Below are 27,434 nucleotides of genomic sequence, written 5' to 3'. Positions count from 1 at the left end.
CAAGTCAGCGTTCCTCCATCCACACAGTAAATATTTATTTAGGTCCCCTGGGTGCATAGCTGACGTTTCTTGAGGAAGGAATCGGCAGTACATAGATACAGGTGCATTTGGATTTTAAAGGGGAATTTATGAGATATTCTAAGATGAATAAATCAGCTTCTCTTTTCATTAAAGAAAAGCCCAAATATAGGAAGGAGAGGAGAATCTGGAAGTTGGTGGCTTCAGCACATGTCCCTGACTTGCTCCCTGCTCTCTTTCTGGAATAATACAACCATCATGGCAGGCAGGTTGGTGGGGCCTGAGGGTGCAGCCAGTACCTTCTCAAGGATCTCAGGGCTGAGATTGAGAAAAGAGAAAACAAATAAACAAAGAATATGCCCCCTGCTCCAATCCTGTAAGAGTCAAGGCACCAGTATCAAAGACCAAGATTTCCCACTTCCTTGAGGGGGTTCAGTGGGTAGAAGCTTATGATGACTTTCAGAAAGAAGATGCATCTGTGCAAATGTGGGCACTTCAATTCAACGGGAAATGGGTGGTTTACCTAATAACTGGGAGAACATAAAGCTAGATCCCCCCTCCCTCACATCACATATAAAAATAAATTCCAGATGTTATTTTAAATGTAAAAAAACCCAAAAACTATAAAACCATCAGAAGAAAATTTAGATTTTTTTGTACTCCTGGAGTGGGGTTAAACCTTCCTAAGCAAGTCAGAAAGTATGTTCAGATATAAAGGAAAAGAGAAAGCTGACTTTTTCAAAGTGAACAAAAATTCAAATGACAAAAAGTCACCATTAACAGAGCCTAGACCAGCGGTTCTCAACCAGGGGTGACTCCCCCACCCCTCACCCAGGGGACAGATGTCAATTTCTAGAGACGTTTTTGGTTGTCACGAGTGGGTAGAGATCTACACATCCTAGAATGCACAGGACAGATCCCCACAGCAAGGAATTGTCTGGCCCTAAGAGTCAGTAGTGCTGAGGCTGAAAAACCCTGGTCAATCCAAAAGATGGGGAAAAACATATTAGCAATTCAAATGACAGGCAACTTGATAAAAGCAATTCAAACAACCCAATTTCAAAATGAGCAAATAAACTGGCTATTCACAGAAGAGAACACTCAGAAGAAAATAAACATATGAACAGATGCTCAACCTCACTAGGAGTCTGGGAAGTGCAAATTAAAGCTACATCTGACCCATCAGATGGGGAAATAATTAAACAGGTTGTAAGGTTCAAGGCTGATGAGGGCTTGGGAGGAACAGTCTGCTCATACACTACCTGAAAATCTCAAAAGCCCTTGGGATTGCCATTTAGAAATATCTATCAAAATTTAAAGTAAACATGCCCTGTTGACCCTACAATTCCAGTTTTGGGGAATCCATGCTTCAGAAGTTAAAAGCACCAACACATAAAAACCCAAACAAACTTGGCAACAATCTGTGTCAAGAATATTGGGTAGATAAAATGAACATGAGCTAGATCGGTATCTATTTTCCTGTAGGACTCTCCATAATACATTAAGAGAAAAAAAAGCTAGCTGCAGAGTAATGTGTACAGTATGATCCCATTTTTGTAAAGGCAAAAACTCTACGTAAGCATACATATACTTGCACAAGCATGGAGAATGGGGAGGAAGGTTACATGGCCCCTGGTTATCCCACAGAGATGGGGATGGTTGGGCAAGGACCATTAACTTATCCTTTAAATATTTTTGCATCTTTTCATTTCTTAAAATGAGCACGTGACACTTTTGCAATTAAAAACAATATATGCCTCACACACTGCTGGGGGGAAAGTTATAATGACTTTTGAGAAGTTTTTTTTTTCAGTTTCTTAAAATATTAAACATATAAATACCATAGGATTCAGCCATTCTACTCCTAAGAGAAATAAAAGCACATGTCCATACACAGACTTGCAGGCAGATGTTCACAGCAGCTTTATTTGTAACAGCCCCAAACTGGAAACAATCCAACAGTCCATCAACAGGTAAATAGATAATCAAACTCATATGTTCATACAATGGAATATTACTTAGCAATAAAAAAGGAACGAAGTGTTGATGTCCATAATAACAGGGATGAATCTCAAAATAATTATGCTGAGTGAAAGAAGCCAACAGGAAAGTGCATAGTATATGATTCCTAAATGGAATGAGACATCTAAAAGATAAGGAATCCAAGATATCGCAGAATCGCTTGTACTATTTTGCTGCAGCATTACAAGGGTCACCAGCCTTCCAGCCTGCACCGTGTGTCCCCTGCACCTTCTGCCTAACCGTGAAGCCAATGCTACACACTTCTGGTTGGGTTCCACAGCACCCTCTCCTGGGTAACGGACGCTGCACTGGTTAGGAATCTAAAAGATAAACCTATAGTGACAGAAACCAGGTCAATAGTTGCTTGGGTGTGGAGGTGGGAGATTACAGAGGGACATGAGGAAACTTCAGGGTGATGGACATGTCCATTATCTTGAATTTGGTGATGGTTTCACAGGCACATAGGTATGTCAAACTTCTCAAATTTCACCTTTTAAATGTGTCAGTTACACCTCAATAAAGATGTTAAAACATAACCAAAAACAATATAAGGTTTTTTTTAAATTGTGATTGTTCAGAAACCATACAATTATCCAAAGATCCAAAGTGTATAATCCATTTCCCCCCGTACCATCATACAGCTGTGCATCCATAACCACAATTAACTTGTGTTCAATTTTTAGAACATTTTCATTACTCCAGAAAAGAAATAAAGACAAAAAGAAAACAAAACACAAAAAAAGGAAACTCAAATCCTCCCATATCCCTAACCACCCCCCCCCCATTGTTGACTTATAGTATTGGTGAAGCACATTTGTCACTGTTTCTGAGAGAACACTGAAATACTACTAACTGTAGTATATAGTTTGCAATAGGTATATATTTTTTCCTATACGCCCCTCTATTATTAACTTTTAGTTGTAGTGTCATAAATTTGTTCTGGTTCATGGAAGAGGTTTCTAATACTTGTACAGTTAATCTCAAACACTGCCCACCCAAGGTTCCCTGTTTTATACATTCCCATCTTTTAACCTCTAACTTTCCTTCTGGTGACATACGTGACTCTGAGCTTCCCCTTTCCACCACATTCATGCACCATTCAGCACTGTTAGTTATTCTCACAACATGCTACCGTCACCTCTGTTCATTTCCAAACATTTAAGTTCAACCTAGTTGAACATTCTGCTCATACTAAGCAACCACTCCCCATTCTTTAGCCTTGTTCTGTATCTTGGTACCTTATATTTCATGTCTATGAGTTCACATATTATAATTAGTTCATATCAGTGAGACCCTGCAATATTTGTTGCTATGTGTCTGGCTTGTTTTCCTCAGTACATTGCCTCAAGGTTTTGCCATCAACCCATTTTTTTTTTAAAGATGGTTTTATTCACACCCATATATTCCATCCTAAGTAAACGATCGATGGTTCCCTGTATAGTCACATATATGTTCACCACCCTCACCACTATCTATATAAGGACATCTACATTACTTCCACAAAGCAGAAGGAAGAGTCAAAGAAGGTAGTGAGACAAAAGAAAAAGAAAAAAGAAAGAGAAAAACAAAAAACAACAACAAAAAACCACAAAGTTTTTTTTTAAAAAGAACCAAAGGGAACACAATAACATAAAGAAGGAAACACTCAGAGTATTCTGGATACCCATGCAAGTTTCATGACTCCCAAAAGACAGAAGGAGTAGCAGGTTTCCTTTGAAAGTGACCACATGGCTACTAGTCCTGTAACAGCTTAAATGAGAGGGAAACGCCTTTTTGAGGGGTTACATACCCACCTCTGGTGGGCAGAAATGGTCTCCATCCTATTAAGAGAACCTTGTACCCAGAAAAGAAAACAAGCTTTTTAATCAAATTTAAAGGACTCACTTAGAGCCTTAAGAAATGGGTGGCCTCTGAGGTCTTGCTAGGAAGGTAGAATGGCTGAGCTCATGAATCTACACAGACAGCTCTAGGTCTGAATCCAAATCCCTCACTTCCTAGCAGTCACTTAGCCTCTTTGCGCCTCCGTCTCCTCATCTGTGAAACCTGGGGGAAATAATGGTAAGTTATTCCCAATGTGGTTGTGAGGGTGTGATGACTCATGTAAAGCACTGGGTACACAGCTGTGCCAGTTTGAATGAATTGTGTCCCCCAAACACCATTATCTTTGATGTAGTCTTGTGGGGCGGACATTTTGGTGCTGATTAGATTTGCTTGGAATGTGCCCCACCCAGTTGTGGGTGATGACTCTGATGAAATGTTCCCATGGAGGCATGGCCCCACCCATTCAGGGTGGGCCTTGATCAGTGGAACCATATAAATGAGCTGACTCAAAGAGAAGGAACTCAGTGCAGCTGTGAGTGATGTTGTGAAGAGGAGCTACAGCCAAGAGAGACACTTGAAGAAAGCACAGGAGCTGCTGATGACAGACATTTTGCAGACAGCCATTGAAAGCAGACTCTTGCCCCAGAGAAGCTGAGAGAGCACAAATATCCCAAGTGCAACTAAGAGTGACATTTTTGAGGAACTGCAGCCTAGAGAGGAATATCTTGGGAGAAAGCCATTTTGAAACCAGAACTTGGAGCAGACGCCAGCCACATGCATTCCCAGCTAACAGAGGTTTTCCGGACGCCATTGGCCATCCTCCAGTGAAGGTACCCGATTGTTGATGTGTTACCTTGGACACTTTATGGCCTTAAGACTGTAACTCTGTAACCAAATAAACCCCCTTTATAAAAGCCGATCCATTTCTGGTGTTTTGCATTCAGGCAGCATTAGCAAACTAGAACAACAGTTGACACCTAATGTGCTTAATAACTGGTAACTGTCAACATTTACCCTCAGCCCCATGATTATCATAATAACTCATTAAATATGGCTTAGACTCCAGGCAGCGGGCCTAAGTGGATCTGACCTGTTTCTTTTTTGGGGGTGGGGTGGAGAGCAGGTAGGGGTGCTCAAGAATGGCTTCACTGCTGAAAGAGTGCATTTACCCTTGCATGGGTCTGGGGGTGAGAAGGAACCGTGTCAAGGAGAGACTGAAGGCGGGGCTGGGACGAGTTGGAGGTGAGGCCATGGTGACCGGAAAGGGGTGAAACCCAACAGCGTGTCCCGGGCCCGTCCTCCCCTCTGCGCCCCAACCTACCCACAGCCCGATCCCCAGGAGCAACAAGAGGTAGGAAACCATCACCAAGCGGTCCAGGGGGCTGCTGAAGCTGCTGACGGTCCCCCTGGAACTCCAGTTCGAGGTGACGAGGTACCAGGGGAGATCCATGGAGGGGGTTCCTCGCCGGGTAGGCGGCGCAGGCCGCCCGGGAGGCCGTAACGGCTTCGACTCTGTCTGGCGTGGGCCTGGAAACCGGGAAAGCAGCACCGTCTGGTTCCTGCCTGCCGCCGCGGTGTATTCTGGGCCGGGGCCGTGGGGCATCCTGGGCAGCGGCCGCGGAGCATTCTGGGCGGCGCCTGCGTGCTATCTTGGGCGGGCCGCACAGCATTCTGGGCGGCGGCCGCAGGGCATCCTGGGTAGGGCCGCGGGGCATCCTGGGCTTTCCGGGTAGACCGCGTGGTCCTTTTCCCGCCAGGCTGGGCCTTAGCAGCATGGACGTGTTTTCCTAGGGGCAGATCTGTTTAGCCATGAGATAAAAAGCATTTCTTGCCCTCCTGTCTTGGCACAACACGCCCCCCTTCATTGAACACATTAAAAAAAGTAAAGAGAAACAGAAATAACATTTAAGTTACATTTAAATGAATGTTAATAGCATATTTTATTTATTTAATTTAAATAATGTAGTTAACCCCATACAGCCACAATCTCATCGTTTCAACGTGTAATCAATGTAAATAATTGTTAGTGAGATATTCTATATAGTTTTCAATTTAAGTCTTTGGAATCCAACGTATATTTTACACTCGAGGCAGATCGCAAGCCCCAATAAATTTTTGTCTCCGAAATACTTGATGTGTATTTAGATTTCATAAAATTCACAGTTGAACAAATAGATTCAGGTACCAGATTGTTCTAAGCATACTTAAAATCCTGGTAACTGAATAAAATACCAGAAATTCATTTTACTTTAAGTCAATGACAAAACTGGTTCATCTTTTTTGGAAAAATTGATTTTAGTTTGAAGCAAAAAGCATGACAGTTTCAAAATTGTATCTGTCCAAGCGAAATTCACTAACTCTCGTTGTTGACTCTATGTTATTGACATGAAATCCAAGGAGGCATAACGTAAGTTGAAAAGCATTTAAAAATTGATCAATATCACAAAGCTGTCTTCAAATTTTTCTTGTTTTTGCAGGCAATTTACATAGCACAGTCACAGTGAAAATCATTGGTGTACTAACTTACATTGGAAGAATGTGTGAAATTATTATTATTGACTTATATTGTGAAAAGTTTCAATTCCAATGTCAATTTTAATATCCATATAGTTAGGTCACAAGCTTTCCCTTACTTTGACTCTTTGAATTTGGCTCATTTATGGAAAGTGCATGTATGTTAGAAAACAGAGAGACTGCCATTTTTTTTGGTCTTTGATTACTGAATATTTGGAAAGCATTCCTTTTTTTGAATTGCAGTTAAGAATATGATAATTCCTTGTAAAAATTCCACAAATCTACCAAGGAGTACTGGTAAAGGGCACAAGTTAGTGAAATTCATTGCCATTTAAACAGTTCTAGAAATTGGTGATGATTCATAGCACTTACACATATATACTGAATGATTTTAACAACTCTATCCATCCATGATGCATTTCATAGAGTCTGATGTATCAAACTGAGCACATATGTTTTCAATATGCATCATAGAATGGAATGAAGCAATAAAAGAAACATCAGTCACTTGTTTTAAAATACTGTTAAATCCAGGTTATTGTCCTAATATGGCTGGAGCACTGCCTATCACAAAACTAAGCTTATTCATATTTAGCTGAAATTCTTCTTTGATAAATGTAAAAGATTTGAATTATCTATGCCGTAAGTTTGATTTTTTAAGTCATGGATTGACAACATTCTTTATAGATTTGGATGTCCTTGGAGATAAAATGCTCTCAAAATATTAATTGAGCAGTATCTCATATCACATAACTCAATTACAGCTAAAGAAAAGCACATGCAATTTTTCATTTTGGATCCATTAATTTTTGGTGTTGTTAGAGAGGCCTTGAGTTCTATGGCCATGTATTTTGTAGCTTAACTGAAAAATATTTCACTTTTCGTAAAATATCTTTTAAACGTTTTCCTTATAATTTTCTAACACCATTTTCATAATTGAAATTATTCCTTTTATCTTCTCTCCATATAAGAATGGCTTTCTTTCTGGTCCAAGAATCCCAGCTGTTTTAAAGCTGGCCAAAGTTACAAGCTCAAATTCTGTTAAAAAATGATTGCATTTTTCTTGTTGGATGTTTAATTCTGATTTCAGGAAACTCTGTCAGATTTTTTAAAATCATTGAGAGCCAACTTTTTAATCAAATTCACTATTTAGTTGTTGAAAATTCCTTTTAATATTGTTAACTTTATTATCTTTAGTTTTTTTACACACCAAACAGCTCTACCATATCCAATGCATAAATATTATGTTCTTTTGATTAATTGACCCCCTTAGTGTTATAAAATGACCCCTTTATCTCTAGTAATATTCTCAGCTCTGAAATCTATTTTATATTAATATAACCACTCCAGATTTCCTTTGATTGGTGTTAGCATGGTATACAGTTCTGATTTTTACTGTTAATTGATCTATGTCTGTATGTTTAAAGTGAGTGTTTTGTAGGCAGCGTTTTTTGGTTGGATCTTGCTTTTTAATCTACTCAGATTATCTATGCCATTTAATTGGAATGTTTAGATAATTTACATTTAATGTTAGCATTGATATGATTGTATTTAAATTTGCCATCATGAGATTTGTTTTCCATTTGTCCCATCTGTTCTGTTTTCCCTTTTTCTTCTTTCTTTTGGATTCATTGATGTGCATGTGTGTGTGATTTCATTTTACATCCTTTGTTGGCTTACTAGTTATAACTCTGTTTCGTTATTTTAGCAGCTGTTTTAGGGTTTATAGAAGACATCTTTCACTTAAACCAGTCTACCTTCAAGTGATTTTATTTCACTTCACAAATAGCATGAGAATGTCACAATAACATGCTTCCATTTCTCCTTTTCTAGCCTTTATGTTGTTGTTGTTACATTGTACTTTACATTTGCTATTATTCTAAAATTTTTAATTTATAAATGCTATTATTTCTCCCTTTAAATTGTTTATCAACCCTAAAGAGACCTAAATAATAAGAAAGTCTTTTTATTTACCATTTCTGGCACTCTTTATTCCTTTGTGGGAATCCAGATTTGCTTCTGTTTTCATTTCCCTTCTCTTTGAAGGACATTGTTTAACATTTCTTGAAGTGAAGGTCGATAAATTCTTCCAACTTTTGTATGTCTAAAAGTTTTTATTTAGCCTTCTGAGAATTTGAATGAATTTTGTATTGAATGAAAAACTATTTAAAGCATTAAAGTATTTAAAGTACTGAATGAAAACATTTTGACACATTTTCATTCAATACTTTAAAGATGTTGTTCCACTGTGTTCTAGCTTGCATTATTTCTGATGAGAAATCTGGTGTTATCTTTCTCTTTGTTCCTTTGTACATAACGTGTCTTTTTTCCTCTGGCCACTTTTAAGATTTTCTCTTTATCACTGGTTTAATAATTTGATGATCATGATATGCCTTGGTATGGTTTTCTTTAATTTTCTGGTGATTGGGGCTTGTTGAACCGCTTGGATCTGTGGGTATATGGTTTTCATCAAATTCGGAAAATTTTCTACCTTTTTTTTTTTTCAAATCCCCCTCTTCCTCTCCTTTGGAGACGCCAATTACAGGTATATTAGATTGCTTGAAGTTATGCCATGGGTCACTGAGTCTCTGTTGGTTTGTTTTTTTTCAGTCTATTTTCTCTGTGTTTTTAATTTTGGATAGTTTCTTTTGCTATGTCTTCAAATTCACTATTTTTTTTTCTTCTGCAATTTCTAACTTGTCATTATCACATACAGTGTTTTTTCATCCCAGACATTGTACTTTACAACTCTAGAATTTGATTTGGGTTTTTTGTGCTTTTAAATTTTTAAAAAATTTCATGAATCAGCCTACTATATAGTGTTTCCTCTGGCTTCTTCTACATGTAGAATATTGTTATAGTTACCTTTTCAATGTCTTTGTCTATTAATCCTATTATCTGTGTTAGTTTTGGTTCACTTTTGATTAATTTTTTTCTCCCTATTATGGATCATATTTTCCTATTTCTTTGCATGCCTGGTAATTTGTGGTTGACTTGTGATTTTGCCTTGTTGAGTGCTGGATATTTTTGCATTTCTACAGACATTCTTGAATTTTGTTTTGGTATACATGAGTTATTTGGAAACAGTTTAATCACTTCCAGGCTTGCTTTTAAGATTTGTTAGGCATGACAAATATACTATACTAGATTTAGTATAGGGTTAATTTTCCCCAGTACGGAGGCAAGCTTGTCTGAGTACTCTATGCAAAATGCACCGTGAATTATGAGGTTTTACACTCTTGCTGCCGAGAATAGTCCTTATTTTCTTTGGGGATTTTTTGCTGTAACCCTTTTGAGTAGTTCTTTCTTTGGCCTCCAGTAGTTTTCTCACACACATGCTTGAGGGGGACTCTGAAGATTTCCAGAGTTTTCTATCTGTTCAGCTGTCTCCTTTCTGGCATTCTGTCCTGTAAACTCCAGCTGCCTTGTGTCCCTGGGCTCCCAGCTCCATCTCTTCAAATCAGCGAAACCACTGGGCTCTGCCTCAATTGTCCCATACTTGAGCCTCAGCCTAGAAACTCTCTCCAGGCAGCAAGCTGGGGCAATCATAGGGCTCACTTCTTTTCTTTCTTGATTCTCGTGGACCACTGTCCTTCACTTCCTTATGTCAGATGACTTGAGAACCATTATTTCAGATATTTTGTGTTTTTTAAGTTGTTTCAGGCAGGAGAATAATTTCTAGAGACCTTAGATGGTTGTTTTTAAAAATAATGTTCAGCAGTTTTGCTGGGCGTTGGGCCCCAGAGCACTTCACGTGGCCAATTTGGGCGTGGAACTCCCTCCCCTTGTACCAAACTGGCTTTTGAAACTCCAGATGTGAGTTCCCAGATGGGTGATTAAACCATTTACCACCGCAGGAGACAGACTTGAGGACAGAGATCTCAGTGACTTAAACCTCCTACTTTTTAAAAAAATTAAAAATAATTTTTTTTTTTTTTTGCTGGCCACAAAGTAGAAAATACTTTGAATTTTCCTAGTCCCTTTTGAATGAAGAGCACTCTTAACCAAGCCAGACGCTTATGCAGTTGAGTAATCAGGCAGCCTTCCTATAGGATTGTATTCATTTTGTCCACCATGTTGGAGGACACGGGTACACGGGTAATATAAGCTGTTTACAAGTGTCACAGTTTCCCAGCAATCACACCACCTGGTGGACAGTTTCTGTGTAGAACATCTCGAGCCTGGGTTAGATTTGGTGGTCTCTGGCACCCTCCAGTGACAAAACATCTCAGCCTGGTGTCTTGTGGTAGTTTGAGCGTCTTCCATTTTTGATGGGGGGATTTTGACCCAGTGAGTGTGACTGTCCATTATGTTACAAGGAACCAGCCTTGGTGCTTGTTAGCAAAGGGGCCACAGCCTTATCCATAGGCTGCTGGCTGCCATTTCCACGGTGATGATGGTTAGGTTTGTCTTCCTTCTTAGCCATCATCCAAGGTCAGTGTCTGGAGCTACCATTATGCTTTTGGCCTGTGTATCTTGGCAGATTTTGGTGGTAATAATGAGGGATAGGCGAGGGGCATCATAATACAGCCCTCCCCCAAGTATTTTGGGGCAGCAATATGAAGATCAAGCAGAGAGGCTGGTGTTGGGTCTTGTCATTTTACAGCTAGACCCTCAATGGTCATATACTGTCTGTTTCCTTCTTTTAGCTGGGCTTTCTCCTATCCCAGATCCACTGTGCAGCAGGGGGTCACCTTAACAATTTGGATTCAGTTATTCTCACCAGACAATGTCCTTCCAACAGAGAAGACATACATTGGGATTGGTCCATTTGCAGTTGTCCTACCAGCCATACCATTAGTTGATGGTCAGGCCAAATTGACTGAATTTTTGACCTCAAGGACAAAGTGGTCTTTTGTCCTCAGGGCCAGTTAGAAGCCTGTGATCCCAGCCTCTTGTATTCTTTGGTGCATTTAGGTTAGTTGGACAATCAATACAAGGATGATGGTCCCTCGTTTTATTTTACTTGTGAAGGATAATTTAGAACAAGCCAAACTCAATCTCCTTGGCAGTAATTTGTCCTGGAATGTTGCATTTCAAATTACTGCAGGCCAAACTTCCACTGCCTTCTCACCTTCCCTGAGGTTCTCCACAGGTAAAGTCCTAAAACTCTTTGAGGAATGGTATTTTTTTTGAAAAACATGACACTGGGGGCCTTGAGGACCACAGAGCATGCCCGTCCGGGGTAAAGTCATTCTTGAAGTTGGAAGTCTTCCACTCTAAGACGTCATTCAAGGATGTGGAATGAGAACATGATAGTTTTCCCTCTTTCTATGCAATATGGAATGTTTGAAGATATGGATAGCTGAGACCAGCTTCACTTTCACCATCTGAAGCCTCTGGGAGAGGCAAAGGCTAAATGAAAATCTGTTGCCTCATTTTGGACATGGAGTGTAGGCTGCAAAAGCCCCTGGGCACAATGAATGGTCCATCACTTTTCATAGAGCTAGGCCTGAGGCATCTGCAAAGGGTTTTTATTTGGGTCCAAGCTTCTGGGTCCATCAGAAATTCTTAATGTCTCATATACGCTTCCTGACAAACTTCTTTAGTAGTTATCCTCGGATGAAATCTCACTGATCCATAGACCTTGCACTCCACATTGTTCATTGGAGAGGGGAATAATAATAAATTGGAACCCATCTGCATCTTCTCTGCCCCCTCCCTCCAATGGCCATCCCAAAGAAGGTTGCTTGTGCTCTTACTGGCTGAAATCTTTCCCCATTTGACTTAACCCCAGTTTGGATTGAGCTAACCAGCAGTTGAGTTATTCAGTTAGAACACTCTCTTTCTGCAGTTCTGTGACAGCTGCTGCTTGCACTCTGCAAGACCCAGTGCCCAGAGGTTTTATCCATTAAAACCTGGAAGACAGGGAATGGAATGGAAGGAGAGGAGCCTGAAAGCTCTGTGAGAGCCAGGCACAAAATTATTGGATCTCATTGCACAAGAAGGCGGTTTTCTCAAGAATTCTTTAATGAAACTATATCCCTTGTGCCTGTTTGTATATATTATGCCCCAAGAAAAAGCCATATTCTTTAATGCAATCTTGTGGGGGCAGACATATTAGTGTTGATTAGGTTAGAACTTTGGAGTAGGTTGTTTCCATGGAGATGTGACTCAATCAACTGTGAGTGAAATGTTTGATTGGATAATTTCCTTGAAGGTGTTACCCCACCCATTCAGGGTGGGTGTTAATTGTATCACTGGAGTTGTGTAAAGGAATTCACAGACAGGAGGACCTCAGAGCAACCGAGAGTGACATTTTGAAGAGGAGCTGCAGCTAAGAGAAAACAAAATGCCCCAAGAGCAACACAACCTGGGAGCAAGCAAACACCAGCCATGTGCCTTCCCAGCTAACAGAGGTTTTCCAGATGCCAATGGCCATCCTCCAATGAAGGCACCTGATTGTACATGCCTTACCTTGGACACTTTATGGCCTTAAGACTGTAACTGTGTAACCAAATAAACCCCCTTTATAAAAGCCCATCCATTTCTGGTATTTTGCATAATGGCAGCATTAGCAAACAGGAACATCCCCCCAAACCATCAGCTTTATCTACTTGGGGGAAGCTCCACTGAGGATCTCACCCATTAGCTAGTGACAATGGATTTCTACCTGTACAAGGGGATTTCCATTGGAAATAATACTCTTCCCCTCTTCTCCTCTCCCCCAGGTTTCTTTAAGCTTTCTGGCCACACAGGGCCACAGGTGAGTGCGTGTATCTGTACACCCCCAAACTAATTCCCTGATGATACCTCCCATTTTCCATCACCCTCTCTGGAAGACAGGAATTTTCATTTTAGTTTTGGTTTTAGGCCAATGACATCAACAGTTTGGAGATGCCCTAAGTCTCCAGGCCATCTGTCAACCCTGTGTTATTGGGCCAGTCAGGGTCCAATCAGGAGAAAAACCGCACCAGTAATTTGAATAGGAAGCTTTTACTATAACGAGCTGGTCAACTCGTGAAAAGGGTAAAAGAGGACCCTAAGAGGTTCCCTGGCAAATGCGGAAAGCAGCTACTGCCTCTCGGCTGAGGAAGGCTAGACAATGAAGGAACTAAACACTTAGGAGAGTGAACCCCTCCCGGGCAAGCTGAGATTCCCAGCTTTTCCGAGAGGCCATGGCTTTGCCGGTGGACGTGGACTGGAGCTGGTGGCTAGAAATGGCCGCCACTGCCATGGGTGTGGGTGGTTTGCAGCAGGTCTGTTGGAGCAGCTCCTGGGTGGGAAGCTGTCACCTTGAGGATGCAACAGGAGCTGGTTTGGAGAACCAGCAGCTATGGCATTTATGTTTGAATCAATCTTCTTTCCCCTTCATTGCTCCTCCAGAGATCTGGAAAATGAAGCTCTGGGCTAAGAAGATGCTGAACTTTTAGTGGTCAGTAATCTGTTGCTGTCACAAAGACATTTTGGTGGGTGGCCAATGACTAATTGTAGTGGTTTTATGATTACAGGAATTATCCTCATTTCCCCACTTATAACTAGGGTTATAATATAATATATTATAATATTTATAATATATATTGTATATGTTATATACATATATTATATATATTGTATAATATATTGTATATGTTATATACATATATTATATATGTATATATAATATATAATATAATATAGAGGTTATGTAAGAGGGTTTGGCCTCTTCTTAACTAATAACATATCCAAAGATCCTGTTTTCAAATTGGGCATATTCACAGGACTGAGGGTTAGGACTTGAATGGGTCTTTTTGGGGTACACGAATCAATCCATAACAGGGGGAGACTGGGTGGGGCCTTCCTTTGGGCACGCCACAGACACCAATCATCACTGGAGATGACAGTCCCCAGGGCTGGATGAGACAGAAGAGAGAAACCCTGGGGAGCTGGGGAGGGGCTCCCCTACTCTCTTCTTGTTTTCTCACATTTAAGCCCTTCCCTCCATGGTCTAGCATTTGCTTGGCTTTGCCACCAGGTGTCGTGTTTCCACATAGAGAAGCAAGCAGGTGACGTTGACGGGCTAGACCAGAGAATTCGGTAACTGGGTATCAGAAAGGGGTAGACTTGTTGGTGTGCCAAAGCCAGCTTAGATTTAGACCAGCTCATCCAAGAGTTGCAATATGTTATATTCTTTTCAAGCAGAAAAGGAAAATTGACAAAATTTTAGCATATACTGAGCCATATAGCAAGTCTCAAGAAATTGCAGATGACTGAAATTATTCATCCTATGTTCTGTGAGCAAATACTAGAAACCAATAACAAACTAGAAATTGATAGCAAAGAAATAACTAGAGCATCTCATGCGTTTGGAAATAAAGAAATATGCTCCCAGTGTCTAAAGAAGGACATAGATAGAAAATTTGTTAGCATTTTGAAACCGCTATGTAAAATCTATGGGTTTTAGCTAAGGCTGTACTTAGAGGAAATGCATTTGGAAATATTTAAGAAAACAAAAAGGCTGATGATTAATGAGCTGAGCATGTATCACAGATAGAAAAAACAAGGTAGTATGAAGGAAATAAGGCAAGAGCAAATATTAATGAAATAGATCACAAATATTGAATGTAGATGATGAAACAAAACTGTGGAGTGTTGGTTCATTGATTATACTACTGATTGAAAATAATTTGGTGAATTTATCATGAATTAGAAAGAAGGCACAAATCATTCATATGAAGTATGAAAAAGGGGGGCATTTTTTTCAGATGCTGACTACTTAAATGGGTAATGAGGGTCTATCAGAAAATTATGCCAGAATTTTGAGGTGAAATGAGAAAGTTCTTAGAAAAATATAAGATTTTTTATATTTGATCAAAGGAGAATGTAAATATAAATATATATTTATATTTGATTGAAGAATAGAAAACCTGCATTCTAAAGCCGTTGAATCAGTAGTTGACAATCTTCCCACAAAGAAAACTGGCTGTGAAAGTTTCACTGGGAAGCAATTCCAGCCTTACACAAATTTCTCTAGAGAATAAACTGATTGTTCCAGGGAATAGACAAGGCCAGTGACAGAAAGATGAGAGCTCTGAATAGAAATGTACACAACTAAACAAAATATTAGCACATCCTAGCCAATATTTATTGCATGATAATACAAAATGGACATGTATGGTTAATCCATTGCAGGACTGTGCAAGATAGGTTCAACATTAGAAAAACCCACACAATATGCAACATTAAAAGATAAATGAGGAGAAGTCATATCAAAAGCTATAGGAAAAGGATTGAATTAATTCCAGCGAATGCTTTTTACAATCCCACTGAGCGTTCAAGAAATATAAGAAATGTTCCTTAATCTAATGAGGGACTCTTAGAGCAACCTGTATCAGGCATCATGTTTAATAGTGGAATGTTTAAAAACATCTTTTTTGGACAAGATGAGGATGCCCAGTAGCTTCCTGCTGTTGCATATGGCTCTGGAGCACCACGAGGGGGCGCATGGAAAGAGAAAGAAACAGAAGGTCCAAGAGCACAGAGAACAGCAAGAAAATTCTCATTATTTGCAGATGGTGTCTTCAAGTGTGTTGCAAACCCCAAAGGATGTACAGATAAATGAATGGAATCTATGCAAAAGTGTAGCAAATTTACTAGATCCTCTTTCAAAATATAAACCTACTCTATTTCTAGATAGCAGCAAAATGAGGAGGAAATAACATTAAAGAAGAATCCAATTTACAGCAACACCAAAAATGTCAGTTAACTGGGGATTCAGCTAGAAATGCCCAGGCTGTTTTGGGGAAAATTGTACCACTTCACTGAGAATCATTAAAACATACTAGCGGAAGCAGCAGAAGATATTCAGGGCATGAGAGACAGAATATGGCAAAAATGTCAACTCTTGCCACACTGGTAAACTCCTTGAGAACCTGTTTGACAGCATGTAAGCTGCAGTACATTTTTAGGGGGTAGAAGTGGGGGAGCTGATTCTCTAAGAGAAGCCCAGATGCTCTGAGGGAGAACAGCAGGTTTTATTTTCCTGGTTATCGGGGTGGTTCCAATGTCATGACCAAAGGACCTGGTTCCCTTGTTCACCCAACTAGATTTACCCTCTTGTGCTCAGGGACCCATCCTGCCTCCAAATCAGGGGGTGATCTGGAGGGTCCTTGCTCCAGGCACACCCCAGGCCCAGCTTTAACCTTGAATGTGGACCCCGGTGCACCCAGTGGAGGGTCTCTGAGGGCGAGACCCCTGACGAGGGGACGAGGCTCCTCAGCTCTTGTGGGGGGGGGGTCAACCACCTGAAGCCCCTCTCTCTGTCCCATTCACTCCTGATCCTGCAGACCCAGAGCCCACATCACAGCTGCCACCGGGGCAGTTACCACACTAGATGTGTCAGCAGAGGCCCAGAGAAGCAGGGACCAGGGTGGTGGGCTCAGGGACAAGTGACAGCATGGGGAAACTGAGGCTCAGAGCCCAGGGTCAGTGCGGCTGGGGCAGACTGGAGACCTGGAGGGAGGGGTTTAAGGACCCCCAAGTGACACCACATTCTGGATCCTTCAAGGACCTACTTGGGCTTCTCATTTGATGCCACCTGGGGATGTGCCCCAGCTGGGGTGACCAAACATTGAGAGCCGAGGACTCCCAGGAGCGGAGGGATGTGGGGAGTGAACCGTGGACTAGCACCAGGCTCAGGCTCGGTCCAACTGCTCTGGAGATGGTCACAGCTCAGAGTGGACCCAACCAAGACTTCTGGGGGCCTGAGACCCCGGCCCGGGGTTGCCCTGGAGAGGCACCGAGTGTGCACAGAACATGCAGGGTCCCTGGTGGCTGGATACAGCCCAAAGGTCCATCCCGAGGACAGGTCAATACTGGGTGTGGTGCACAGGGGAAAGCCTTTCTGGCTTCTCCATTTGAAGGCAGGTGGGTCTCCTCGTGGGAGACAGGGAGAGGCTTAGAAGGGGCTGGGGGTCCGCGTGGCTCCTGATGTGAAATCTGAAAACCTGGACCCAGTGAAGAGTGCTCAGCTGGGCCTGCCAGGCCCCCAGGACCCCCGGCTCCCTCCCCTGCCTTCCCCCACTCCCCTCTCTCCCTCTCTCCCTCACCTGAGACAGGTTTCTGGGGCTTTCTATTCTGGATTTTTCCTTCCCCAAGGAGCCTCTGCTCTCCAGGGGGAACTGTGCACTCACTGTGCTGTGTGTGTGTCTGTGTGTCTGTGTAGCAACAACCCCCTGCCCCTCTTGCCCCAGCCCCTCCCCGGGGTGAGTGCAGCCCCCGGGCTCTGGCAGAGCCTGGGCAGCTGGAATTGGCTGTAGCCCGGGCACCAGGCCATGGGGAGGGGCGGGAGCACTGGCCCAGGGCTCAGGGCCCCCACTCACCTGCTGGGGGACCTTGGCCGGGACACCCCATCTGCAAGTGGAGATAGTGACGCGTCTCCCCAGCTCTGCGCTGTCCCCCGGGAATCCACTCACCCTCCCGGGGTCACCAGTGAGGCTGCCCGGGAGCTTCCAGAGAGAAGATGGTGGCGGATGCCAGAGGGCAGTGTCGGGCCCCCTCAGGTGTCAGTGTGTGAGTGTGTGAGTCTGTAAGTGTGTGTGAGTGTGTGTGTGTGTGTGAGTGTGATGGGGGGTTTGGGGAATGCATAAACCAGGAAGTCCAGGGATATGTGGCCAGACAAGCAGCCGGGACTCTACCTGACGCCAAGGGAGGAGGAGAGCAGGTGAGGGTGGAGTCAGGTGAGGGGGGAGGTGAGCCAGGTGAGGATGGAGCCAGGTGAGGATGGAGCCAGGTGAGGGGGGAGGTGAGCCAGGTGAGGATGGAGCCAGGTGAGGGGGGAGGTGAGCCAGGTGAGGATGGAGCCAGGTGAGGGGGGAGGTGAGCCAGGTGAGGATGGAGCCAGGTGAGGGGGGAGGTGAGCCAGGTGAGGATGGAGCCAGGTGAGGGGGGAGGTGAGCCAGGTGAGGATAAAGCCAGGTGAGGGAGGAGGTGAGCCAGGTGAGGGTGGAGCCAGGGGAGGGGGGAGGTGAGCCAGGTGAGGATGGAGCCAGGTGAGGGGGAAGGTGAGCCAGGTGAGGATGGAGCCAGGTGAGGGGGGAGGTGATCCAGGTGAGGATGGAGCCAGGTGAGGGGGGAGGTGAGCCAGGTGAGGATGGAGCCAGGTGAGGGGGGAGGTGAGCCAGGTGAGGGTGGAGCCAGGTGAGGGGGGAGATGAGCCAGGTGAGGATGGAGCCAGGTGAGGGGGGAGGTGAGCCTGGTGAGGGTGGCAGCGCACCTGTGCAGACGGCCCGTGGAGTGGGCACCTGGGTGTCCAGGGCGTTAGAACGGTGTGCCTGCTTCTGACCCTTGGCTGTCCCTAGCTCCTCGGGCTGGGGGTTGAGGGAAGGAGACGGGGTCTGTTTGAGAAGAGGACCTGGGTCTGGGGCCCCGTGTGTATGGGTGGGCACTCGGCCTCTCCGGGCAGGCTGGCCTGGGTTGTGGGGACTCTCTGCTCCCAGGGGACTGGAAAGCAGGGCAGCAGGAGGTGAGTCCCCTCATGCGTATCACTCGGGTTCATGACAAACGAGCCCTGAGGACCCTTCTGGTGACCCCTCGTGTGCTGTCTGCTCAGAGAGGAACCCGACCCACCCCGAGAGGTGACAGGAGATACATCCTGGGCCTGGGACACTGGCTGGGGTGCAGGTGGGCCCCCCTCGCCCCCATTCCTCGAAAGTGAGAAGCCGGGTGGACGCGATAGGCGTGAGAGTGGTCAGCTCTGCAGGGAGAGGATGGCGCTGGGCTGCACTGGGGGCCCATGGAGCAGGGGAGCCCGGGGCCCGGGAGGCTGGTGGGGGCCGTGGCTCTCTGGCCTCACCCCAGATCCCGGGCCTCCTTGGCTCAGAGTGGGTGAGGCTGTGTCTCAGGGTGCAGGGACTGGGCTGGGACCTGGCTGAGAGGAGCCCCACCAGGGCCAAGGGCATTGAGATGGCCTCATGGGGGCGAGCACTGGGCCTGGAGCCTCTGGGCTCCCCGTGTGACTGGGGCAAGTCCTTTGTCCTGCCTGGGCCTCGGGTTCCCCCTGTGTGAGGCCCTCTCTCTAAGGCCCCTTTCCGGATTCCTCAGGACACTGCGGGGAGGCTAACAAGTCCCCTTTGCCCCTGACAGCCCAGGGTTGGTGTTTTGGGGTGGGGGCAGCACCAGGTCCCCCTGCTCCTCCGGGATGTGCTGGGCCCTGAGCCCCCACCCCTGCCTGCCTGGAGCAGCCACCCCAGGAGGCGAGACCCAGGCCTCTGGTCTCGGCATTAGGGACGGGGCAGACCCACCGCCTTCCTGGGCACTGGCCTCGGGGACAGGGCCCCCAACTCTCTTGCACTCTGGTGTGTGTGGATCCCACAGATTCCTGGCTTGCTCCCCTCTGGCTGCACCCCAGCCCCCACTCCCAGCCATGACACCCTCTCAGTCCCCCTCTATCCCAGTGTAGCCAGAGGCCAGTCTCGCCACCCTGAGCCCCCTCCTTGGCCACAGTCTCAGTGCTGCCTGGAGGGGAAAACGGGGGACATGGAGCAGGCAAGGGGGAAATTGGGGAGGGGTCTGTGGTTCCCCTTGGTCGGGAGCTGGGTCTTGGCCAGAAGCTCCCAGGAGCTGGGAAGTTGCCTCTGAGACCCTTTCCTGTCCCTGCCCAGAGCTGAGCTGGAGTTGACTTTGGGGGTGACATGGGGGGGTCACTCGGGGAGGGGGCTGCAGAGGAAGGGGTGCCTCCCCCAGGCACCCTCACGTCTCCCTCCCTTGGGTCCCGCCCAATACCCCATTTCCCCCAGCTGCCCCCCTGCCTTCCCCCACTCCCCTCTCTCCCTCATCTGAGACAGGTTTCTGGGACTCTCTATTCTGGATTTTCCTTCCACAAGGAGCCTCTTCCTTGCAGGGGGAACTGTGCACTCACTGTGCTGTGTGTGTGTGTGTGTGTGTGTGTGTGTGTGTGAGTGTGTGTCTGCGTAGCAACACCCACCCTGCCCCTCTTGCCCCAGCCCCTCCCCGGGGTGAGTGCAGCCCCCCAGCTCTGGCAGGGCCTGGGCAGCTGGAATTCGCTGGAGCCTGGGCCCCCACTCACCTGCTGGGGGACCTTGGCCGGGACACCCCATCTGCAAGTGGAGATAGTGATGCGTCTCCCCAGCTCTGCACTGTCCCCCGGGAATCCACTCACCCTCCTGGGGTCACCGGTGAGGCTGCCCGGGAGCTTCCAGAGAGAAGACGGCAACGGCTGCCAGAGGGCAGTGTCGGGCCCCTCAGGTGTCAGTGAGTGTGTGAGTGTGAGTCTGTAAGTGTGTGTGTGTGTGTGAGTGTGGGAGTGTGTGTGTGAGTGTGAGCTGCTGCCCGTGGCCCAGGACGACCAGCAGGGCACTGGAAAAGGAAGGAAAAGAAACCGAGAGTGGGGAGGAGGACAGGAAAGTGCCATTATTCCAGGATGAGAGGTTCTGGGAGGGAGCAAATCCCAGAGAATAAACAGGTGACACGACAGGGTCTAGGAGAAAGTGCAGCAAGTTTACTAGATCCCATTTCACAAGTGTAAACTTAATCTGTGTTTGCATGTGGGAAAATGACTAGGAAAGCACATTTTGGAGGATCCAGTTGATGGTGGTGTTAAAAAGGTGAGAGAACTAGGGATTCATCTAGAGAAGTCCAAGCTGTCTAGGGGGAAAATTGTCCGACTTCACTGAGAATCATTGAACCTTCTAATGGAAGGGACAGAGGGTGTTCATGGATTGGGACACTCAACAGGGCAAAGATGTCACATCTTCCCAAGCTGGTGGGCAAATGGGTCAAGGACATGCTGGATGTGCAAAATTCCAGGACCCTTTTTATGGGGATAAACGCAGAGAAGCTGATTGAGTTACAAGAAGCCCAGATGCTCTGGGGAGAAGAGCGGGGTCACCCTCTCCTGGTTATCGGGGGGCTTCACGGCTGTGCCCAGGAGGACGTGTTTCCCCTGGTCCCCACCCAGAGTCTTCCCGTCTGCACCCTGGGACCTGTACTGCCCCCCACCCACAAGTTGTGCCACCCTGTCCCCAGTTGAGGGGTCCCCACTGTGAACACCCCCCACTGTGAGCTTCAGCCCTGACTGTGGGAGCCGGGACGCCCCGGGGAGGGGCTCCAAGGTTGGGGACCTTGGGGAGCTGTGGGGCCCCTGAGCTCCTGGGGTTGTACCATCAGGTCCCATCTGGCCCCGGGTCCAGGGGTCTCATGCCCACCTCACCCCCAGAGGTCACGGTGCCCTGGCTGGAAGGTCAGGGAGGGGTTGGGTTGGTGCAGACTGGAGGGGCTGGGGTCAGGACGGCGGGGTCGGGGACCCCTGAGTGACATCACTGGGGGACGGGGGCTCAGTCCAGCTGCTCCGGGGACGGTCACAGCTCAGAGTGGACCCAACCACGACACTGGGGGCCCGAGATCCACGTCCTGGGGTGCCCTGGAGAAGCACCGAGTGTGTGCGGGGGACACACAGGGCTCCTGGGGGACGGACACAGCCCCAAGGTCCATCCCCAGGATGGGCCAGTACCGGGCTGTGTGCACAGGGGGCGCCTTCCAGTCCTCTCCATTTGAAGGTGGGTGAGTCTCCTCGTGGGAGATGAGGGGAGGGTCAGAAGGGGCTGGGGGCTGCGTTGCCCCCAGTGTGAAATCTGATAACCTGGACACAGTGCAGAGGGCTCAGCTTGGCCTGCCAGGTCCCCGGGACCCCCACCCAGCCCCCCAAGTCTCCTTCCCTTGGGTCCTTCCCCAACACTCCCAGTTTCCCTCAGCTCGCCCCCTCCTCTCCCTCCCACTCCCCTCGCTTAGCTCCCCCCTCCTCTCCCTCCCTCTCCCCCTCCTCAGCTCCCTCCCCCTCCAGCCTCCTCACTATTCCTGGGGGTCTGATGAGCCAGACCCCATTCTGCTTTGGGGCCCCTGCACTCTCTGCTCCTTCTGTGGGGAGCCCCCTCCCCAGGCATCTCCACATGGCCCCATCCCCTCTCTACACTCAGGGCTGGGGGGGTCTTCCTTGCACCCCCATCTAAGCCCACAGGTGTGGCCCTCTGTCCCTTACCCCTTCCTTCTAAAGGGCTCCCCTCCCCTATCCCCTGCGGAGCTGTTTGGTCCCAGCCGAAGTCACCCTCTGACCTTCCCTCCAGGAGCCCAGGACTGGGGGGCTGAGATCACCCCTGGGGTCCCCGAGCCTCAGGCAGCCCCGGGCCTGGGGGGCCGAGGGGCAGCTGAGCAGGAGGGAGCTGAGGGACCGGGAAGGGGAGCCCCAAGACTTCCCCCTGCTCAGCTCTGCTTCCTGCTGCTGGGAAAGCATCCAGGAGGGTGAGGGGCTGCCATTTGTCCCCTGCGCGGTGGGGTCCGAGCTTCTCCAGCGTTCTCGGCTTGTCTGCATCTCCGGACAGCCTGGCTCCTCCTTTGCACCCGCACAGAGGAGACCCCTCTCTGGGACTCTCTGTTCTAGAAATTTCTCCCTATGCCCCATGGGGGCTACTTCACCTGTGCCTGTGTGCTTGGAATACAAGACCCCAGCTTTCCTGTTTCCCAGCTCCTGCCCAGGCTCGTGGGAACTGGGATTTGGTGCAGGGTAAGCCCCAGGGACAGCGGGTGGTGGGGAGAGCCCAGGCACAAGTTGGGGGCTGGGTGCCCCTCTTCCCCGATGCGTGACTTCGGCCTGTGAAAGGAGACGAGGATGTGTCTCCCTGCCCCGTGCACCCCGGGATTTCCACCGAACCCCTTGGGGTCTGTTTCTTTTTGGGGCGTCCTGTAGAGAGGGGGTGGGAGCGGCCGGCAGAGGGCACTGGAGGCCGGGCTCGGACTCCCTCTGGGCGTTGGTGAGTGTGTGTGCAAGGGCAGGTCAGAGAGCGTGAACGTGTGTGAGCGTGTGTGTGGTTATGCGTGTGTGCAGTGCGAGAACGTGTATTGAGCCTATGTGTGAGGGTGTGTGTGAATTTGTGTAGTTGTGTGAGTGTGATCTGTGTGTGATTGTGTGTGTGTGTGTGTTGGTGAGGAATCAGTGGCACATCTATATGTGTGGTGTCCTGGGGGGACAGTCAGGTGACAGCGGTGACCCCCCTTTTCAGTGACCCCCGAGTAGCCCCCGCATGTCCTGTGCCTGCTCACAGTGTGCGTTGGTGGTCCTGCCCCCCAGGAGAGCCCCCCCACAGACCCCAAGCCCCTCTCCCCAGCGTTGTTCTGGGGGCCCTTGGGCCACAGGAGGGTTGGGCACGGGATCCCATCGGAAGGGACCTCGGTCTGGGGTCCATTGTGGGTGGGCACTTGGCGTCTCCAGGTAGGCTGGCCCGGGACAGTGGGGTCTCTGCTCCCCAGGGTCTGGGAGAGGGGCAGCAGGAGACGAGCCCCCACAACATGTATCACTCAGGTTCATGACTAACGAGCCCTGAGGACCCTTCTGGTGACCCCTCGTGTGCTGTCCGCTCAGGGAGGACCCTGACCCACCCCAAGAGGTGACAGGAGGTGTGTCCTGAGCCTGGGTCACTGGCTGGGGTGCAGGTGGGCCCCACTCACCCCCATTCCCTGGGAGGAGAGGCTGGGCGGATGCGGTGGGTGTGAGTGTGGTCAGCTCTGCAGGGAGAGGACAGTGCTGGACTGCGCGGGCCGGGCCCATGGGGCAGGGGGGAGCCCGGGATCCCCGGGGTCCTGGATGGGGGCCCTGGCTCCCTGGCCTCACCCCAGACCTAGGGCCTCCTCAGCTTAGAGTGGACGAGGCTGCATCTTGGGGTGCAGGGAGTGGGGTGGGGCCTGGCCAAGAGGGGCCCCACCAGGGCCAAGGGCATCGAAACGGCCTCGTGGGGGCGAGCACTGGGCCTGGAGCCCCTGGGTCCCCGTGTGATGGGGGCAAGTCCTTCTCCCTGCCTGGGCCTTGGGTTCCCCCTGTGTGAGCTGAGAGCCTGGGACCCTTCCATGCTCCCCCAGAAACACTGCGGAGTGTCCCCCCAGAACCCCTCTGGCTTCTGATGGGCCTGACAGCCCAGGCTCTGATTCGGGGTGAGGACAGAGTGGGGGTGCTACAGTAGAGCTACAGGCCCATGCTCCCCCACCCCTTCCTCCCTGCATCAAGGGCAGCCCCCCAGGAAGGCCAGACTGGGGTGTGAGGCCTCAGAGCCTATGGGGCAGGGCAAACCACCCCTCACCCGGGCTCTGATGAGGGCACGGTGGTCCAACAGGGTGTCCCCAGCCCCCAGCTCACTGATCTCAGGTGGTGCCCCCAGCTCCCCCAATACCTGTCTCCGCTCCGTGTCCCCCAGCAGCCAGAGTCCAATTCTCAGCCCTGAGCCTTCCCCCACTGGGACGTGTGGTGAGGGAGAGATGGGGAGAAGCCGCAGGGAGGTGGGGAGGGGTCCCATGTCCTCCTGAAGAGGGGGCTGGGGCCTGGTCAGACCACTTCATGGAACTGGGGAGAGGCCTGGGGCCCCTTTGTGTCCCCTCCCGGAGCAGGGCTGCCCCTGGGCTGTGGACAAGCACTGTCCACCCCTCAGGAGGGACCCGGAGAGGGGGTTCTGAGCACCTTCATGGGCTGGTTCAAAGGCCAGTCCCCCCACCCCTGCCCCTCTGGCTTCTGGGATCCCTCCCAGTGCAGCCCAGTGCTCACCCCCAAGAGCTTGGCTTTGTGTCCCCGTGCTGTCCACACCCACGTGGACCTTCTTAGAATAGGGAGCCCTGAGCTCTGAGGGGGTGCATTGCCCTCTGGAAGTCGGTCTACAACACACTTCCAAGCCACAGACAGGCAGCATCTCTGAACCATGGGCTGGGGGTGGGGGTCAGTGGTTGGACCAGAGCTCAGAGGTGGGAGAGGGGTCTGGCAGTGTCCCATCAGGATCAGTGATGACCCGGCAGCCTAAGGACCTGGCAGGACGGGACTGGTGCCTGGGTGTGGTGGGAGCCATGGCTTCACAAGTGTGAGGCACCCCTGGGAGACTCACACCTGCTGGATGTGCTGTTAGGTGTCAAAACTGAAGAACAGACTACTATCTGTCCATCCATCCATCCTTGATCTCTCTCTCTCTCTCTCATCATCATCATTATCTATATCTGTCCCCACCATCATCTCTCTCTACCCATCTATCTTCATCATCTTTATCCATTCAACTGTCTATCATCTATATTTATATCTATCTATCTATTATCTATTTATTATCCATCTATCCATCATCAATCTATCTATCCAATCATCTATCTATCCAATCTTCTATCTATCTAATCACCCATCCATCATCCATCATTCATCATCTATCTATCTAATTATCTATCCATCATCCATCATCTATCTAATCATCCATCTATCTACCTGTCATCTATCTGTATCTATGCATCCATCTATGTAATCATCTATCTAATCATCCATCCATCCATCATCCATCATCTATCTAGTCATCTATCCATCATCCATCATCTATCTATTTATATACCTATCCATCCATCTAGTCATCCATCCAACATCCATCATTTATCTATTTATCTATGTCTGTCTATGTATCTATCTATCCATCCAGTCATCCATCTATCTATCTATCCATCTATTTATCCAATCATCTATTTATCTATCTATCTAATCATCCATCCATCATCCATCATTCATCATCTATCTAATCATCTATCCATCATCCATCATCTATCTAATCATCCATCATCTATCTACCTACTTATATATCTGTCCATCCATCTGTCTAATCATCCATCATCTAACTATCATCTATCTCTATCTATGCATCCATCTATCTATCTATCTATCTATCTATCTATCTATCTATCATCCATTCATCCATCCATCCATCTGTTGTCTACATGAAAATGCTGGGAAAAGTCTGGAGGGAAAATGCCAAATATAACCAGCAAGGAACTTCAGGCCTGGGAGATTTAGTGCTTTAGATTTTTCTTTACAATTTTTTTGTTTTATCTTGAAAGAATTTTTATAGTGCTATCTATAACCAGGGAGAAATCAAGCTATCTTTATTTTTGAAAACAGAACAAAGCGAAACAATGCTTTACACAATGCCAGGGCCCTGGAGAAACCCTTGCTTGTTGTCCAGACCCTCTCAGAGGGATATCCCAGGAGCCGAGTCCCCGGAGCAGATCTGCCAAATGCAGTGTGTCGCTGGCAGCAGAACTCGTCCCGGCATCCAAGGAACTTACATGGCAGGAGGTGAAAATGCTGATGGGTAGAGGCAAGTCATGGAAAAATACAGTTTAATTCCACTTACATACAGTTCAAAACCAGGCGAAGCTAAAAAATAAGGGCACACACAGAGATGGTAAAACTAGATGGAAAAGCTCAAAATACAGGGGCTTCCTCAAAGCCCTGCCACCTTATTAGTTTGTGAGGTGGATGTGAGATGGTGGTTTTATTATTTCTCTTCTTTTTCTATTAAGGTGAAATCCACATAATGTAGAATTAACCCTTTTAAAGTGAACAATTAAGTGGCATTTAATGTGTTCACGATGTTGTGCAAGCATTGCTTTTGATGCTTTTTGTTATTTTACTTATTTTATTTATTCCTTTTAATGGTTTAGTTTCCAACCAGAATAGAAAGAAAGACATCAAAATATTAGCTCTTTAGGTTGAAGGGGCTGGGGGTGAATGTTTTCCTCCTGTTTGTTTTTCTAATCTCTCTATGTTGTTTACAGGCAACAGTTATTATTTTTAAACTCAAGACCAATAAACTGCATTTTGAAGGAAGTCAGCAAACAAACAAGGTGGCTCTCCTTGACGTGGAGCTCACACCTGTGTCCTCGTGGCCTCATCTGTTTTCCTTTTGCCTCCACCTGGAGCTGGATTTCGGGGGGTGGGGGGCCGGGGCACCCCAAACACCACTGCCGGGACAGCCCCAGAGATGGGAGAGAAATCCACTCCAGCCCACATCTTCCCTTCCTGGTTTAGCCTCTCCATTTCCTCACCCGACTCATCACACCTGCTTTTGATAAACTCTATTTCTGTCTTTTTTGGTCTCTTCTCTCTTTCGGTGCATGTTTTGTTTGTACACGCTCCTGAACTTGAGAACTGCAGGTGTCCTGGGTGAGTGGGTCAAGATGTTTTTGCCACCAGCCACTACCTCTTTCTCCCCTAACTTCAATTTATTGTTCAAACACTCTAATAACAACCTTGAGAGACACGTAGAAAAAGAAAGTCAAAA

At 47.5% G+C, this 27,434-nt stretch overlaps 1 protein-coding gene and 1 long non-coding RNA gene across 2 annotated transcripts in view; one reads left to right on the top strand and one right to left on the bottom strand.

Annotated features, from left to right (window-relative positions):
- LOC119524826 (sodium/glucose cotransporter 1-like) overlaps positions 1-20,725 on the bottom strand; it is a 98,586-nt gene extending 77,861 nt beyond the window's left edge. Inside the window, exons 1-2 of the mRNA XM_037823459.1 lie at positions 20,672-20,725; positions 20,381-20,554 (exon numbers count right to left, since the gene is read on the bottom strand). Coding sequence (XP_037679387.1) covers positions 20,381-20,554; positions 20,672-20,725 — 228 coding nt within the window. The remainder of the gene's footprint in view (positions 1-20,380; positions 20,555-20,671) is intronic.
- Positions 20,726-20,794: 69 nt separating this feature from the next.
- LOC119524936 lies at positions 20,795-27,210 on the top strand. Its single transcript, XR_005214896.1, has 3 exons — positions 20,795-20,918; positions 26,270-26,446; positions 26,929-27,210. It is a non-coding gene; the product is annotated as an uncharacterized LOC119524936 (long non-coding RNA).
- The last annotated feature ends 224 nt before the right edge of the window (positions 27,211-27,434 follow it).

Source organism: Choloepus didactylus (genome assembly GCF_015220235.1).
Source record: "Choloepus didactylus isolate mChoDid1 chromosome 23 unlocalized genomic scaffold, mChoDid1.pri SUPER_23_unloc1, whole genome shotgun sequence".
NCBI lineage: Eukaryota > Metazoa > Chordata > Mammalia > Pilosa > Megalonychidae > Choloepus > Choloepus didactylus.
This window is presented reverse-complemented; position numbering and strand designations above follow the sequence as displayed.